The sequence below is a fragment of the Mirounga angustirostris genome, unplaced genomic scaffold, assembly GCF_029215605.1.
Source record: "Mirounga angustirostris isolate CCGP_5_RB_7025 unplaced genomic scaffold, mMirAng1.0.hap1 SCAF_1, whole genome shotgun sequence".
Taxonomy (NCBI): domain Eukaryota; kingdom Metazoa; phylum Chordata; class Mammalia; order Carnivora; family Phocidae; genus Mirounga; species Mirounga angustirostris.
The window spans coordinates 161,546,746-161,563,035 of NW_026991709.1; the positions used below are offsets into that span (position 1 = coordinate 161,546,746).

Below are 16,290 nucleotides of genomic sequence, written 5' to 3' on the forward strand. Positions count from 1 at the left end.
CATAAATGTAGTTATATGTGGAAGATATGTCCTTGCTCTCAGCTTTCAATGTCTGATGGAAGGAAGCCCTTAGTATAGTATTCAAAGCACCTCTGGGGCACCTGGCTGGCTCAATCGGTGGAGCACGGGACTCTTGATCTTCGGGTTTTGAGTTCGAGCCCCACGGTGGGCAAAGAGATTACTTAAAAAAAAAAAAAAAAAAAAAAAAAAAGCACCTCTCATCTTAGTCTTTTTGTTGCTCCTATTGGGACGCTTCCACCAGCTGTCTATTTCCCTGCCAAGCCAACCCTTAGGGCTCCTCCAACAGGCTATGCCTTTTCACACCTCTAAGTCTTTGCTCAGTTTATTTCCTCTACTTGAAAGGCCTTTCCTTTGCTTGAACCCTCTTCACTCTGGGGAGGTGGGGCATCTCTGAGTTCCCACAAGCTCTCCTGCACTCCTGTCCCAATCCCAGCACTCTGCCTATGTTTGCATGGCAAATCAGACCAGGACCTCAAGGGCGAAGGCTTGGTCAGAGTCATCCATATCATCTAGCACCAGGCCTGGTCCCAGGGAGATGCTGGCCAGTGTGCGCTGAGTGAACAAAGAAAGGCTCATCAACCAGGTCTTCCTTTCAATGTCACCTCCTCAGGGAGGCCTTCCTTGATCACCCATTCTCTACACAAGTGGTTCTCAAACTTCAGCTTACATCAGAAGGACCTCAAGGGTTTCTTAGACACAGGATTTCTGATTCAATAAGTCTGGTGTGTGTGTTGGGGGGGGGGGAAGTCTCCTGAGAATTTGCATTTCTAGCAATTCCAATGCTGATCTGCACACTTTGAGAGTCAGTGCTCTGCCCCATTACCCTGGCTTATCTCTCTCAAGGCATTTATCACTCTCTGAAATGATATTGCTTATTTGTCTGTGTCTCCACTGACTTCCCATCTAAGCTCCATGAGGGTAAGAATTGGGAGCGGTCTTATTCTGCTCTCTGCACAGCGCTTGATCCAGGACCGAATGCATGCCCGAGGTTGAAAAGAAAGAGATGGACGGTCCCTTGGACGAGGGGCTAGGAGGTCCCCAAAAGCCCACGAGGGGCTCCCTCCTTCCCCTCAACTGATCCTAGTCCCTTGAACCTCGCGCGGCTCCCCGAGTCATCACGGCCCCTTTAAATGTGCGCGGGGACGCCTCGCCCCTCATCCCCTGCGATCCCTGACAGAGCAAAAAGGAAAAAAAAAAAAAAAAAAAAGCCTTCCTCAGAGCGGGAGGAAACGTCTAGGAGGGGGCGGAGGCGCAGCGGCGGCAGAGGCGCGGCGCCCTGAGCGCTGCGCGCCCGGTACGGAGCGGGGACCCGGAGCGGACGCGACGCCGCGCGCTGCCCGGGCCGCCGCCCCACGCGCGGTGCACTCGCGCCCCCTCCCCTCTCCCGCCCCCGGCCAGCGCGGCCCCGCCCCCGGAGGCTCGCGGCCCGCGCCCCCACTTGCCCCGCGCTGCGCGCGGAATCTCGAGCGAAGGCAACGCCGCGCGCTGCCCCGGCCGCCGCCCCGAGCGCCCGGCGTTCGCGCCCCCTCCCCGCCCCGCTCCGCCCCGCCCAGCCCAGCCCGGAGGCTCGCGCCCCGCGCCCCCACTTGCCCTGCGCGCCGCGCGGAGTCCGGCGCGCGCCGGGGGGGCGGGGCGGGCGCCAGGGAGTGCGGGCCCCGCGGGGCGGCCATGGAGTAAGGCGGCGCGCGGACTCGCGCTGGGACGGACCGACTGACTGACCGACGGGCGGCCCCGGGCTGGGCGTGCTGGAAGATGAACAGAGCAGGTAGGAGGCTCCGCTCGACCTCTGGCGCCGCGGGACGCGCGCGAGGGGACCGCGCCAGGCGCTCCAAGTTGGAGCCCCCGGGGCGCCTGGAGCGAGCCGCCGAAAAATGCCCCGACCTTCCCACTCTGCTCGGCTGCGGCCGAGATATGGGCGGGTCCGGCGCCCCCCGGCCGAGGAGGCTTGAGACTCATCGGGGGGCCCCTTGTCCGAGACGCCCCGCCTGGGGGACGCCCCCTCAGTCTCCGCGAGGCCGCACCCTGGCCGCGTATGCCCTCCGCCGCTCCCACCGCGACCCCAGTGTGGGGCACCGCTCGGCAACCGAGAAGCGTTCCTTTCGCGAAGGCAACTTGGTCGCGCTCCTGAATCCTCACTCCGGCTCCTCGGGGTTCCCGCCAGGCCCTCGTTGGCCCCTCAGAGGCCCCTCCTGGGCCCCAGGGTCCTTCCGGAACTCTTCCCACCCCGGGGTCTATTACTGGCCCCTCCGTACCCGGCGGCGCACTCTTAAGACGATTCCTGCTCCCTCCTCTCTCTCCTAGACACCGAGACTTTGGAGCTCACTCCCTGGAGGAGACTAGAAAGCCCTAAATTGGGGCGCCAGGGTGGCTCAGTCGTTAAGCGTCTGCCTTCGGCTCAGGTCATGATCCCAGGGTCCTGGGAAGGAGCCCCGCATCGGGCTCCCTGCTTCGCGGGAAGCCTGCTTCTGCCTCTCCCACTCCCCCCTGCTTGTGCTCCCTCTCTCGCTGTCTCTGTCAAATAAATAAAATCTTAAAAAAAAAAAAAAAAGCTCTAAATTATCCGCCCCTCCCCCGCCCCGCAGCGCACCCCTCCCTCGCAGGGCTCTGGCCCGGGGCCCTCTTTGTGCCTCCCCCAGGGGATGAAACGCCAAGGGGGACACTCCTCGGCGAGGCTGAGCCGCACTCCAGACGTTCCCTCCCATCCCTCGAGTCTCTGCCTCGTGAATCTGACTCTGCCAGTTCAGGGATTCCGGGAAATCCAGAATGCGTTTGATAGCGAATACTAGCAGTCCCTTCAGAGGAGTGCCATTTAACAGATTTAGTAACTGAGACTCAGCTGGGCGATGCCTGGAACCGTTCTCAGGATTCCTGACTCCATCCACCCCAAGGGCAGAAAGTTCCCTCGGAGAGGCGAGTTTGCAAAGCAAGGGGCTCAGCTAACTTAATTTCCCTGCCAAGGAGCGATAGTCCCTCTTTTTTTTCTTTTCTTTTAAAATTGAGCAGAAGGCAGCCCCCTCCTGGACCAACACCCTTGTCCGAAGCCATACTCCAAAACACACATCCCTAAAGAAACAGGAAGCCACCATTTTGGCTGTCTTAGAACCATATCCTGCTGCCTTGTGTGTGTGTGTGTGTGTGTGTGTGTGTTGTGGGCTTTTTCTTTTTTAAGTCTTTTTAATGAAAAAAGTCATTGTCTTAGGAGTGAAGTGCAGACGGGAGACATTTGGCTGGACTGATTTGACAAAGGAGACACTCGGGGACTTTGGGAGTGTGGAAGCAGCCTTCCTGTGTCCAGGCCCTGTTGTTGCTGGGCATGTGGACGCCTGGATGGTGAGGGAGTGTGGGTCACAGCAGGGGTGCCACTTTGGGAGAGGCTGGAGCAGGGTCCCAGTGCCCAGCCAGCCACTCCTTGGAGGAAGAAGGTCGCCTCCTGCCTGTTTCTGGCACAGCCTGAACAGAGCCGGGCTAGCTTTTTCCTACACTCCTAATAAAACTCACTTAAAACAATGGTGAGAGCGGTTCCAGTTTTCCCACGTTTCCCTGCTTAAGGCTTGGGCAAGCCCTCCCTTTTCTGAGAATCTGGGGGATGGAATGAGCCGGAATAAACTGAGAGGCAGGTTTGGTCCCAGGAAATCTTAGCAGTTGCTACTCTTGGGTTTAGCCGTCCTGTAACTTGCCTCCAGCATAAAACTGGTTACTTTTTCAGTGTGCTGGCAGTGATGGGAAGCTCACATAATGATTTCTGTGTGCCATGCTCTGAATTTCCTGATCATGTAACAGAGTGGCTCACAGACTCCATGGGACTGAATTTCAGAACCACTATATACTTATGTGACGTTGAGGAGGTCACTTCACCTCTGTGCCTCAGTTTCTTCATCTGAAAAATGGGGATAGTATGATCTTTGAGTTCTCATGATTAAATAAAGCTTATAAGGTGTCTGGAATAGTGTTTGTCATAAGCTACCAATGAATACTGGCTAATATTTATTGGTCACTTACTGTGAACTAGGTGCTGCTTTTAAGTGTTTTACTTCAATCAATTCAGTTTTCACAGTAAACTTACAAGGTAAGTACTCTTGCTATCCCTATCGGAAAACTGAGCTGCAGGGATCTTATGGTCACTGAGCCAAGATGGGATTGAAACACACACTGTCCAGCTTGAGAGCCTGCTTTTTTATCCAGTGCTAAATACATAGTAAGTGCCCAAGAAATTATAGCCAACTGACTGTTAGGTGTCTTATGTTTGTTATTTCCTTTGAACTTTTCAACATCCTTATAGAAAAAGGAGGTATTTATTTCATTTTACCAAGAAAGAAACAGGCTCAGAGAGGCAAAGTGTCATGCCCAGGATGACACAGATGATGTGTGCCAGAGCTGGGATTGGAGCCCAGGTCTGTCTGAGCCTGGGGCCCATGCTTTTCCCACTTTGTCCCTGTGGTCTTCCCAGTATGTGCCCTGTCGTGGATCACTGGACTAGCTTAACAGCAGCCTAATTAGAAATCATCAGGCTTGGCTTGGACATTCCAGCAGGCACCCAGGAATGAAAGTTAAATTAAGATGCAATTGGAAGGTGAAATTGGAAGATAATTACTCTTGGAACATATGGCTATGAGAGTTCCAGGGGGAATATAGTGAACTGCCGTTGAAACAGACTCAGGGACTGAACAAGGGGATATCAGGGGACACGAGAAGAGCCATGAGTTTAAATATGCTATAGTCGGCCGGAGCAGAAGGCACTTACTGACTGGTTGGTGCAGCACCCCTGCTCTACAGATGGAGAAACTGAGGCTCAGTGAGGGGAAGGGACTTGCCCAAGGTCACATGTCCAATTAATGGCAGAGCCAGGAGTGGAGATCAGAGCTCCTAACTCCTAGTCCAGTGCTCCTCCCAATGCCCCTTCTCATTTAACCTCTGCATAACTGACAAGGAAACAGCAGCATGTGTGGGTGTGAGTGACAGATGCTTAATTGAAATAGAGAAAATATAAACTAGTAATGGGGCCTGGCTGGGAATGATTTCTATCACCAGAAGCTGTTAAAAATCTCTTCCTCCTGTCATTGTGGTTCCCCCATTGTCAGTTAACTCTTGGCATTTTGGCTCAAAGGGTATTCTGCATTTGAGTTATCCTTATGCATAGCAAATTGCCAAGAGGTCCTGGGCAGAGAGGTATGACCCCCCTCCACCCCCCCGGGCTCTGTGATACTGGGAGAAGGAAGGTTCATACCACAGCCAGAGGAACTCATGAGACAGCAGAGGGTCCACCAGCTCCACCCATGCTGGGTTCTGGATAGTCAGAAAGTTGAGCTTAACCCGGAGGAGGAAGGCCCAGCCCAGATTTATCCTGTAATCCCCCATCCCTGCCATACTGAACTCTTTACCGTACTCCCAGATGGCTTGCATCTAACTGCCTTTGGGCCTCTGCACATTCTATTCCCTCTGTCTGGCATACCCAGCCTCTTTTTTGATCAGGAAAATCCTCCTCGTCCTTCCACATGCACCCCAATGCTATCTCTTCCCATGGGTCTTCTCTAGGCAGAATTGGTCTGGGACCCAAATAAACTTGTACTGAGGAGAGGGGCTCTATGGGGCTCCTTTTTATGAGGGGAGAGGGAGGGAGCAGAGCTGAAGCTCTCACACAACCTTCATTTTCTTTCATTCCTCCCCAGTGTCTTTCCCTGACTCCTTCTCATAACCTCAGGGCCACTGGGGCTCCCTCCTGGGCCCTGCTCTTTTCTTTGTTCACACTCATTCACTTGGTGATCTCGCCAGGCCCAGGCCTTAAATTCTATCTCTGTGATGGATGCCTCCAGCCAGACCTCTCCCCTGAACCCAGACTGGTATATCTGGGAGCCCACTTGATATCTGTCTCCACCTAGGTGTGTGGTAGGGAACTCAGGTTTAACACGTGCAAACTGAAATTCTGGCTTTCCCTCCCCAGCACCAATTGAATTCTTTTTCCCAGTTCCTCTGACTCAAAACCTTGGTGTTGTCCTTGACTTCTCTCCTTTTACACCCGATGTTCAAACTGTCAGCAAATCCTGCCAGCTCTGCCTTCGTATTTGGAATCTGACTCTTCTTTACCACTTCCACTACTGCCAACCTGGTCCAAGCCTCCATTGTCTCATCTCTTGCCTGGATTATTGCAAGAGCCTCCTCATGGGTGTCCCTGCATCCATCCACACCACTTCTACCTATTTCAGCACATTAGCCAGAGTATGCGTGTCCTTCTTCTGTTTGGGGGGTCCTGCATAATCTACACCCTCCCTGTGACCTCTCTGACCTCATCTCCTGCTTCTCCCTGTTGCTTGCTCGCTCATGCCTCCCTTCTAGCTGCTCTGGCCCTCCTTGAACACACCACCTGAGTCCTGGCTTCCCTCACATCTTTCTAGTTTTTGCTCTAATGTCCTCTCAGTGAAGCCTATCCTGATTTAAAATTGAAAAAAAAAAAAACAAAAAAAAAACCAAACTCCTAATCTTTTTCCATAGACTTTATGATCATCTAATGTACAATAATGTAATATGCTTTTCCTTTTTAGTGCTTATCTTCCTCTACTAGAATATAAGGTTCGCCAGGGACAAAATATTTGTTTTTGTTTATTGATTTGTCCAAAGATTCTAGGTGAGTGCCCTGCACATAGTAGGTGCTCAATAAATATCTGTTTGATGGAGTTGGATTAATGGGAATTAGATGGGAGCAAATGAAAGCCAGTCATTCACCTTATGGTCGGTTAGTATTTCTGAACCCTGGACTCAGCTTTATGTAAATTTCACACCTGGCTAGCTGTCTCTGGTCTCTCTGGTCTCAGTTTCCTTGAATTTTACCCTTCTCTGCCTCACTAGAAGCTGGGAGCCCTGAGTCTCCACTGTAGAAGAAAACTCAAGGGCAAAAGGGTGAAGGCAGAGGTTCAAGTGACTAGACCAGGAAGCAAGAAACCCGCATTCTACGTGGGCCTTGCTCCAGACTTTCTGAAAACCGTATGCCTCGCCTCTATGTGCCTCAGTTTCCTCATCTTTTCCTGGGGGGTCAGACAAAGCCTTTCTGATTCTGGCATCCTTTGATCTCAGAGAGGATGCAGGTGAAACACCCTGAATCTCAGAGCTGGAAGCAGGACATGGACACTAGATACTTGTCATTCCTAGGGGATCCTGTGGGGAAGGCATTTTCTTGCAGGATCACGCCTCAGACGCCCACTGTAACCTTTCTTGAGGAGACAGCGCCCACAGATCAATAGCTTGATTGGATGAAGGATGGAGTGGGGGTGGGGGTGATGCAGCCAAGGTGATGGTCGTTTTTCATGGCCCATCTGTCCCTTTGTCAGGTCTCATGGCGCTCATGTGAAATACCACCTGTTAAGGATGAGAAATGAGAGTCCCCACCCTCAAAGAATAATTTCATGCCAGTGCCTGACACCTGATGTTGGGAGCTTGAACCTAATATTACATATCGGTGTAAAGCAAGACTTAATACCAGGGGAAGATGTGGGATAGGCAAAGACTGACATTATTAGAATAATAATAGCTTCTCTTTATTGAGTACTTCTACTTGAAGACCTACTGCTGGGCACTTTTAATATATATCTTTTAATTTTCATAACCTCTTGAGAGTAGGTGTACCTATTGTACCCATTTTACAGATGAAGAAACTGAGGCTCGGTTTCATTGCTTAAAAGTGGCAAAGTCAGGATTTGAACCCAGATCAGCCAGGCTCCAAAGGCTCACTCTGTTACTCTATAATGACAGACTAGCTAATGGTTAGCTGTTTAAACTCCACATAGTTGGGTGGGTTTTTGTTGTTGTTGTTCTTGTTGTTGTTGTTGTTGTTGTTGTCTTTGTGTGTGGCATTTTTTTAAATTTGTTTTGTGTTTTACTAATTTGGACAGATATTTTTCTAAATTAGGACATATTTGCTTATGGAAACAAGGAGTTGGAAGGCCACTTAGATTTTGAAGACTCTGTGTTATTATCTAGATGTCAGTGGCTGGCCTGGGTGTTAATGTGGATAAATATAGGAGTGGGTTAGGGGGTTGGTGCAGTGGGTGCTTTAGCCTTTAGAGTCTTGACAGCTGTGTCTCTTCTCTTCCTTTCTTACTGGCCACTACCACATTTTACACCTGGCAGTATTCCTGTTCTAACTGCCAATCCCTACCCCTCCTAATTAGCTGCACACTGGAAAACCTGACCACTAAGTTCATTAGATTTATTTGCAAAGTGTAACTAAAGAGGCTCTGAAATTGGGCCCTTTCAGGAACAGGGTATATGGGCACCTATATTCTTGCTATTCCAGGCCTTTTTAATTTCCTTTGGGGCATCCTCAGCTAATTTTTACACAGTTCTGCCAGTTTAGGGGAGATACTTACTTTGGCTTCAGATGTATTGAAATTGAGGTGCCAATGGAACAGTCCCACGGAGATGGGTTAAAACCAATTAGCACTGTGCTGGCCAGCACCGTAGCCACTACCCACATGTGGCCACTGAGTAGTTGAAATGTGGCTAATCTGAATTGTGATGTGCTGAAAAGTGTAAAATACACATTAGATTTCAAGGACTTAGTACACAAAAGTATGTCAAATATTTCCTTAATAAATTTTGTATATTGATGACATGTTGATCCAGACATGATTCACTGATTACATGATGATATCCAAAATGATGGTATTTTGAATATATTGAATTAAAAAAGAAGTATTGTTAAAATTAATTTACTGCTTCTTTTTTACTTTTTTTTTTCATTATATGTATTTTTATTTTTAAATTTACATTCAGTACAATTCACTTTTTTTGGGGGGGGTATACAGTACTAAGAGCCTTGAGAAATGCTTAGGGTTATGTAATCGCCAACATAATCAAGATAGGGTTCTACCAGACAAACAAGCTTCTTCATGCTGCCACTTTGGAGTCAAACCCCCTTCCTTCCCTTAGGCCCTGATGAGCACTGATTTGTTCTTTGTCCCTATGGTTTTTTCTTTTCCAGAATGTCAAATAAATGCAATCATATGATAGGTAGGCTTTTCAGTCTGGCGTATTCCGCTTAGCCTCATATACTCTTTTTTACTTTTTTAATGTGGCTATGAGAAAATTAAAAATTACGTATGTGATATAAACATGGCTCACACTCTGTCTCTGCCAGAGAGCCCTGAACTACAGATGACTAGGATTAGGGGCTGCAAGGGTTTACCTGGGAGTCAAATGCACAGGGAGGAGAAGTTTGCTGATGGACTTCTAGGACCTCTGCTCCATCTCCCTTCTGTCATGAGCCAGGCTGGCATTCTGCAGCTGCTCTGTGTCAAACCCAGGCCTTAGTGGGAATGGCACTGGGAGGAGGGGCTGGCTCAAGGGGAGATTTGTATGTTGTCATCTATGAGCAGTGGGAAGCCAAGAAGTGCATTTGAAGCCGAGATGTCAGGATGGAGATACCTTCCTGGAAAGCTTCATTCCTCACTCTGCCCACAGTGTGGCCAGGGGCTTGGAGGCATGGAGGCATGCTTGTTGCAGGACAGATGAACTTGGAAGTGGGCAGCTACTCCCTTGGCCCTTGCACCAGATCCCTCCCATTCTGCAAAATACAGCTGAAATTTCACCTTCTCCAGGAGGTCTTCCTAGTCATGGTATCTCTTGCTTTTCTGACTCCTGTTGCACGTGCATTTGTATCACATCCTTTATTCTGACATGTCAGATAGATCCTCCGCATCCATAAGGCAGGAGACTTTTTGCAAATATCCATGTTGGAAAATACCATATGGTTTCTCCCATGAAATCCAGGTGCCCATGAAATTTGGATGCAGGGCAGTTAGCTAGACACCAGTCTTAAAGCATGTAGAATTCAGAGGTGACCCTTAGAAGAGTCATGCATCATTGTCACAGACCTTTGGTGTATTGTCCTTGAAGGAGTGAGATAATAGCTATTTAATCATAATATTCCAAGGGTCTGTGGCTCTGTCCTCCAATTGTTCTGTTAGTCTTGCCTCCCTGACTCAACTGCAAGTGCTCAAGAGAGGTATCCTTCTCTTCTTGACCCTAGAAGACCTTCCTGTCTACGGTGCTATGCATATAGATAGTAGGTATCCAATGAATTAACTGTAGAATGAATGTAAGCTCCATGAGGGTGGCAGGGATGGTGACTGTCAAGTTCAGCGTTGTCTCATGGGTACCTGGCACCTAGAAAGCATTTAATACATTGTTGGATCAATGATTACAATGATCTGCACACCTTTGTTTGAGGAGTATGTCATTGAGTTGAGTTTTGTTAGCTGGACTGTGTACAAAAGGAAGATCTATTCACTTTGTTTACAGAATGAATTATCAGTAGAGGTGAAGGGATTTTAAAGATGGTGGTGGAGGACATAAACCGAAGACAGAACATAGTAGATTGGGCTCACATAGGTTGGGAAACTATCTTCAGTGTTTTCTTGAAAATGCTAAGCGGTAGACTCTGAATGGAAATAAGGGTAACTGTACTTTTTGTGTCCTTGTTTTCTCTATTTTCATCCTTTAGATTCACCAAAACCACCAGTTGCTCCCAAGCCAAAGACTGCCAGTCCCCTCACACCTGTGACAGCACCCAAATTCCCTTCATCACCCCGGCCTGATAGTCTTCACAGTCCCAACTCCATGTCTAGGGGGCCGAAGCCCCCCATTGCCCCTAAGCCCAGGCTGGCGACCCCCAGTGAGTGGAGAGCCAGCGTGTACATGATCAACAGCTTGAACAAATGCAGCAACGGGAAAGTGCTCTGCGTTGACAGGGGGCTTTACGGAGAGCACCGGTCCAACTTGGAGTGCTCTGAGTCTGAGGCTGATGAGGAGTACATTGTGGTCCCCAAGGCTCCGCCGAAAGAGGACGAACCCAGGTGTAGCAGCTCTGCAGAGAATGCAGTAATGGTGCCTCCAGATGCCGCTGGAGAGGAGTGCCGGGAGGGAGGCGAGGAGAGCGACCTGGAGGGGATGGGAGCTGCTGAGGACTTGGCAGCCCCAGCTGAAGTGGTGCTGGGTGAAGAGGTTGATGGAGGCATAGCCCCCACCCCTGAGAATGTGGGGGTGGAGGATGGTGCCTGTGATCCAGGGGCAGAGGAGCAGACATTTACAAGTGAGGAGGAAGAGAAGCTAGTGGAAGAACACAACGTGTACAACCTGGAGGACAGGGGCCCTTGGGATGGAGAAGCAGTCCTTCCAAGTGATATCATTCTAACTCACGTTGATTTAGAGGGTCCAGCAACTCCCAGTGATGAGCCTGGGCCCCCTGGGACACCCACAGAGGCAGAGGAGGGTGGTGAGGAAGGCTCCACCAACACAGAACCAGGGGCTCCAGATGAACGTGTGGATTCTGACAGGCCCCCTGAGGGGGATGCTGAAGATGACAGCAAGGAACCCACAGAGAATGAGGGCTTGGCAATGGGTGTTCAGGAGGCAGAGATGGCCACAGACAGCCCTGAAGTCCCAGAGGAAGGGGGTGAAAATGCCACAGCCAGTGGTGACCAGGATGACCAGGATGAACCACCTGACCAAAATGAGAAAACGGACCAAGAAGAAATGGCCGCAGTCACCCGGGAGGTGGGAGAGGACCCTCGAGAAGGTGAAGACCTGGTGCAGGAAGAACCTGCCGAGGAGAGCTGCCAAATCATTCCTTTCGAGAATGATGGCATGGATGAATTTGTGACTTCACTCTCAGGAAGTCCCTACGAGTTCTTTCCGACTGAGAGCACCTCTTTCTGTAGCGAGAGCTACTCCTCTTTTTCCAAGTCAGCAAAAGACTTAGAGTCACAGCAGGAACCACAGTCTGGAGAACGTGCAGAGCAGGACCCCATTGTTGGAACTTCGTGTGGCTCTGGGGAGGGCCCCTCTGTCCCTGACGTGGTGGTCATGCCAGAGGATGAGGATGCCATAGACGATGGGCTCACCAACCCCTATGAGATGGGAGTTGACCTGGAGCAAGGGTCTGACCCTGGGGAAGGAGAGAAGCCTGAGACACAGGCTGCATCTGACATGCTGAGTGGTTATGGCACAAAAGAAGAAATGAACTCTGATGCTGAGGGTGGCCTGGTCTCCATCGACAGGAAGAACATCATCACTAGGGCCAGGCCCCACTCCGGGAAGGTGGCTGGCTATGTCCCAGAAACTGTCCCAGAAGAAACTGGACCAGAAGCTGGCTCATCAGCCATTGGCATTAGAGGTGCCACCAAGGAGGCGAGAAAGACGGTTCTTTCGTTGGAGGGGAAACCACTGGAAACCAGCAGGGCCTTGCCAGCAAAGCCCAGAGCCTTCACTCTATACCCCCGATCATTCTCTGTGGAAGGCCGAGAGATTCCAGTCTCCTTGTACCGGGAGTCGGAGGCATCGGGCTTGGATGACCATAGGATCAAAAGGAAAGATGACAACCTTTCTCTGCCCTGTATGATTGGCTCCTCTGGGAGTTTCTCCCAGAGGAACCACCTTCCGTCCAGCGGCACCTCAACACCCTCTTCTGTGGTCGACATCCCGCCCCCTTTCGACCTGGCCTGCATCACCAAAAAGCCCATCACAAAGAGCTCTCCCTCCCTGCTGATCGAGAGTGAGCCCCCAGACAAGTACACCAAGAAGAAGAAGTCATCTTTCAAGAGGTTCCTGGCACTGACTTTTAAAAAGAAGTCGGAGAACAAAGTGCACGTGGATGTCAACGTGTCTTCTTCCAGGTCGTCTTCAGAATCCAGCTACCATGGGCCTGCCAGGCTTCTGGAAATTGACCGCAGGAGCCTCAGCAACTCCCCACAGCTTAAGGCTCGGACTGGCAAGCTCCGGGCTTCCGATTCCCCTTCCTCCCTCATCTTCTACAGGGATGGCAAGAGGAAAGGTGTCCCCTTCAGCAGGACGGTGTCCAGAGTGGAGTCCTTCGAAGACCGCTCCCGGCCCCCCTTTCTGCCCTTGCCCCTGACCAAGCCTCGGTCCATCTCATTCCCCAACGCCGACACTTCAGACTATGAGAACATCCCAGCCATGAACTCAGACTATGAAAATATTCAGATTCCACCCCGGAGGCCTGCGAGGGCTGGGACATTTACAAAACTGTTTGAAGATCAGAGCAGAGCCCTGTCCACGGCAAATGAAAACGATGGCTATGTGGACATGAGCAGCTTCAACGCCTTTGAAAGCAAACAACAGAGCGCAGACCAAGAAGCAGAAAGGTACTGTGAAATTATATTTTCTTTGTGGTTGGGCAAGTGTGACCATCCGAGAGGTAAGCTTAAGTACAGGGAACAGAATGGACTTGCTTTTTAGCCTCAGGCTCTGCTTATTTCTAGCTGTGTGACTTGGGGTGTGTGGCTTTACTCTCTGAGCCCAGTTACTACATCTGTGAAATGGGATTTCTGCTGCCTCACGGCAGAGTGTTTGAAGAGATCAGAGACGATCATCTGTGTGAAAGTATTGTCTAAAACGCCAAATACAGTGTAAATATGAGCATTTGTATTTCCATTATTTGAGAGACATTTCTCATCTAGGAGGATGGGTTTGCTAGTCCTCTCCAGGAAAGTCACCAAGAGAGAAGGTCCTGGTATCCTGCCAAACTAAATATCTTTCACCATCAGGAAAATATCCTAAATTGAGATTGATACCCTTTTACTATGTAAATATACACTCTATTCAAGGGAACTAGAAAAGACAATCTATTTAAATTGTTTAAAGAGCGAAGGGTGCCCTGAGCTAAATTTCTGAATAGAAGCCTTTAAGAGGTACATCCAGGATGGGTTTTTTTTTTTTTTTTTTGACTCATTCACCTTGGAAATAAGAGTGAAACACTGAAATTATTAACAACAGTGGGAGTTTTCTGACCCCACCTTCCCAAGACTGACTGAATACCCTTATTGATCATCCCAAGGGGATAACTGCTAAATCTTGCTGTTCGTTGTACCTTGTGGATGCAGCTTAAAGGCAATGCAATTCAGCCTCAACCATTTACTCTCTTTGGGAGCACCTGATTGGAATTAATACAAATGAAAATGGCAGTGATTTTAAAGGATATCCTGATTCTGACCCCTTGTGTGCAGTGACTTCACCAAGTCCCACACGCTGCTACTGCTCGGAGTTCCCAGGGCGCCTGCAGTAATGAATAGATAAGATGATTTGCAATTAGCATGAGCTGTCGCTGGAGTGTAGATGCTAGAAGTGTTTATGTGGTTTATTCTCCTGAGTTTTTTACATGGTTCCCCACCCTGGCTCCATCTTCTCCCTCCCCCAAGTCTGGGTGAGGCTGTTAATTAGTTCTTTCCAGAATGAAAGGGTTTGTTTGCTGGGGCAAGGGTAAACACTAACACTGTTGGAGGGACTGAGTTTGATTTGGAGAGTGTGGCCGTGTGTAAACTCTACAAGGTGAGAGCTGCACAGCTGACCAGTTCATTGCATTAATAGTTACCAGCAGGGTTTGACGGGATCCAGACCTAGCTGAGTGCCTCCTAGCGTTAATGAAAATAGAACCAAGCTCTGAAACCAGAATCATCTAGAAAGGATCTTTTTTTTTTTAAAGATTTTATTTATTTATTTGACAGAGAGAGACACAGCGAGAGAGGGAACACAAGCAGGGGGAGTGGGAGAGGGAGAAGCAGGCTTCCCGCGGAGCAGGGAGCCCGATGCGGGGCTCGATCCCAGGACCCTGGGATCATGACCTGAGCCGAAGGCAGACGCTTAACGACTGAGCCACCCAGGCGCCCCTAGAAAGGATCTTAAAGGGCAGATGGTCAAGGCTCCCACTCTAACAGGCCTTTCTCTAACCCAGTCTGTACTTGAATTCCTCAAGCCACAGGGAACTCACCATCTCCCAGAGCTGCCTCATCTGTTGCTAGGTATCCTGATTAAATTTTCCTTTCTGACTGAGGCAAAAGCTGTCTCCTAATATCCCTACCCCACTCATGCTGGCTCTCCCCTTCTCAAGCCAGGCAAGTGAGCTCATTTCCTCTTTCATATGACAGCCCTTCAGCAATCGAAGTCGGCTTCTATAGAATCACTGAATTTTATAGCTGGAAGGGAACTTCAGACAACATTTGGTCCTCTTACAGAGGAGTAAACTGAGGCACAGAGAGGGAAAGGGATTTACCTAAGGTAGCTCAGCAATTTAGTGGAGAAATCAGTGCTAGGACTCAAGATTTCCTGACACCTGGTTTAGGCATCCTTAGTGAATTACACTGAGGGGTGCCAGATCTGATCGTGCACGCTGTGCACTGCGCTGCTTCAGGGCCACATTCACATTCAACCCGCCTACCCCCACCCCCTGCCCCGGGGTTATACGGTGCACAGGTTGCTTGGCCATTTGCCGAGTCCCTGTTGTCTTGATCTGTACTTTGCCCAAAACCCCAAAAAGGTCCCTTCATCCAAATTAACCTGATAATAAGGGAAAAATACCCAAGAAAATGTCAATGCTACCATACCTTTCCTGCTTCCTGTATGCCAGGCATTGTGCTGGGTGCTTTCCCTGTATTTTCTCACATTTGATGCTACAGCCTGGGGCCGTGGTTGAGTATCTTGGACTGTCAGACTCAGAGCACTGTTGCTCTACCCTGATGTTCCTTCACGGAAAGCCAGACTGACCAGATAAATCTCCCATGCAGGAACCACATCCTCTTGGACATCAACAGTGAGCAAAGCTTTCTTCCGTTTTCCTGCATGAAACAGATGGAAGCAAAGGGAGGGGGAGAAATCCTCGCCTTGGGCTGAAACAGGTCTGGGCAAGGGAGGTTTCAGACACATCAAGTTGAGAGGCATGAGGGACTGCTGTGGGGGTGGGGTCCTAGTGGCTTCTCCCCCTGGACAGGGGCTTTGAGAACCTAGCGGCTGGGGTGCTGCCGGTCTGAGACCTGTGCCTAGGGGTGCCCAGGGTTGCTTCGGGTTGAGCAGGACAGGATGGGGCAAGAGGGCCGTTCCTCCTCCTTCCGCTCCTTGTCCTGTCCCACACCTTGCTTCAGTGTGGGGATCAGGGAATAAATATCAACAGCCCTGAAAGAGTGCAGGACGGTGTATCAGGAGATGTGGGTTCAAAGCCCACTCAGTCACTGACCTGCTGTGGGATCTTGGAAAAGGCTAGACCACAGTTTGCTCATCTGTAAAATGGTAAGATTGGAGCAGATCTGTATTTCTCAACCATTTGCCTCTCCTGTACCACTTTTACCATTTCTGTTCTACTGCCTATACTATCACTTACTTATTGTTTTTCTTTCAATCAGTCTCTCTTTTTTACTTCAAAAATATTTAGAAAGGAAATTTTGTGTCAGTGTTGGGAAATGGAAAAACACTATTGGTTGCCATAAATAGAAG

General features: G+C 49.8%; 1 protein-coding gene across 5 annotated transcripts in view; it reads left to right on the forward strand.

The window, feature by feature from the left end:
• The first annotated feature begins 1,346 nt into the window (after positions 1 to 1,346).
• Positions 1,347 to 16,290, forward strand: part of FGD5 (FYVE, RhoGEF and PH domain containing 5) — a 124,482-nt gene continuing 109,538 nt past the window's right edge. For 2 of the 5 annotated variants that reach the window (XR_010411616.1, XM_045904280.3), the window contains exons 1-2: positions 1,347 to 1,786; positions 10,514 to 13,172. Coding sequence is in view for 4 of the 5 variants with exons in the window: in XM_045904280.3 (XP_045760236.2) it covers positions 1,774 to 1,786; positions 10,514 to 13,172 (2,672 nt within the window). In the remaining variant the exon portion in view is untranslated. The remainder of the gene's footprint in view (positions 1,787 to 10,513; positions 13,173 to 16,290) is intronic. The other 3 variants (XM_045904277.3, XM_064591658.1, XM_045904276.3) reach the window with 2 other exon arrangements.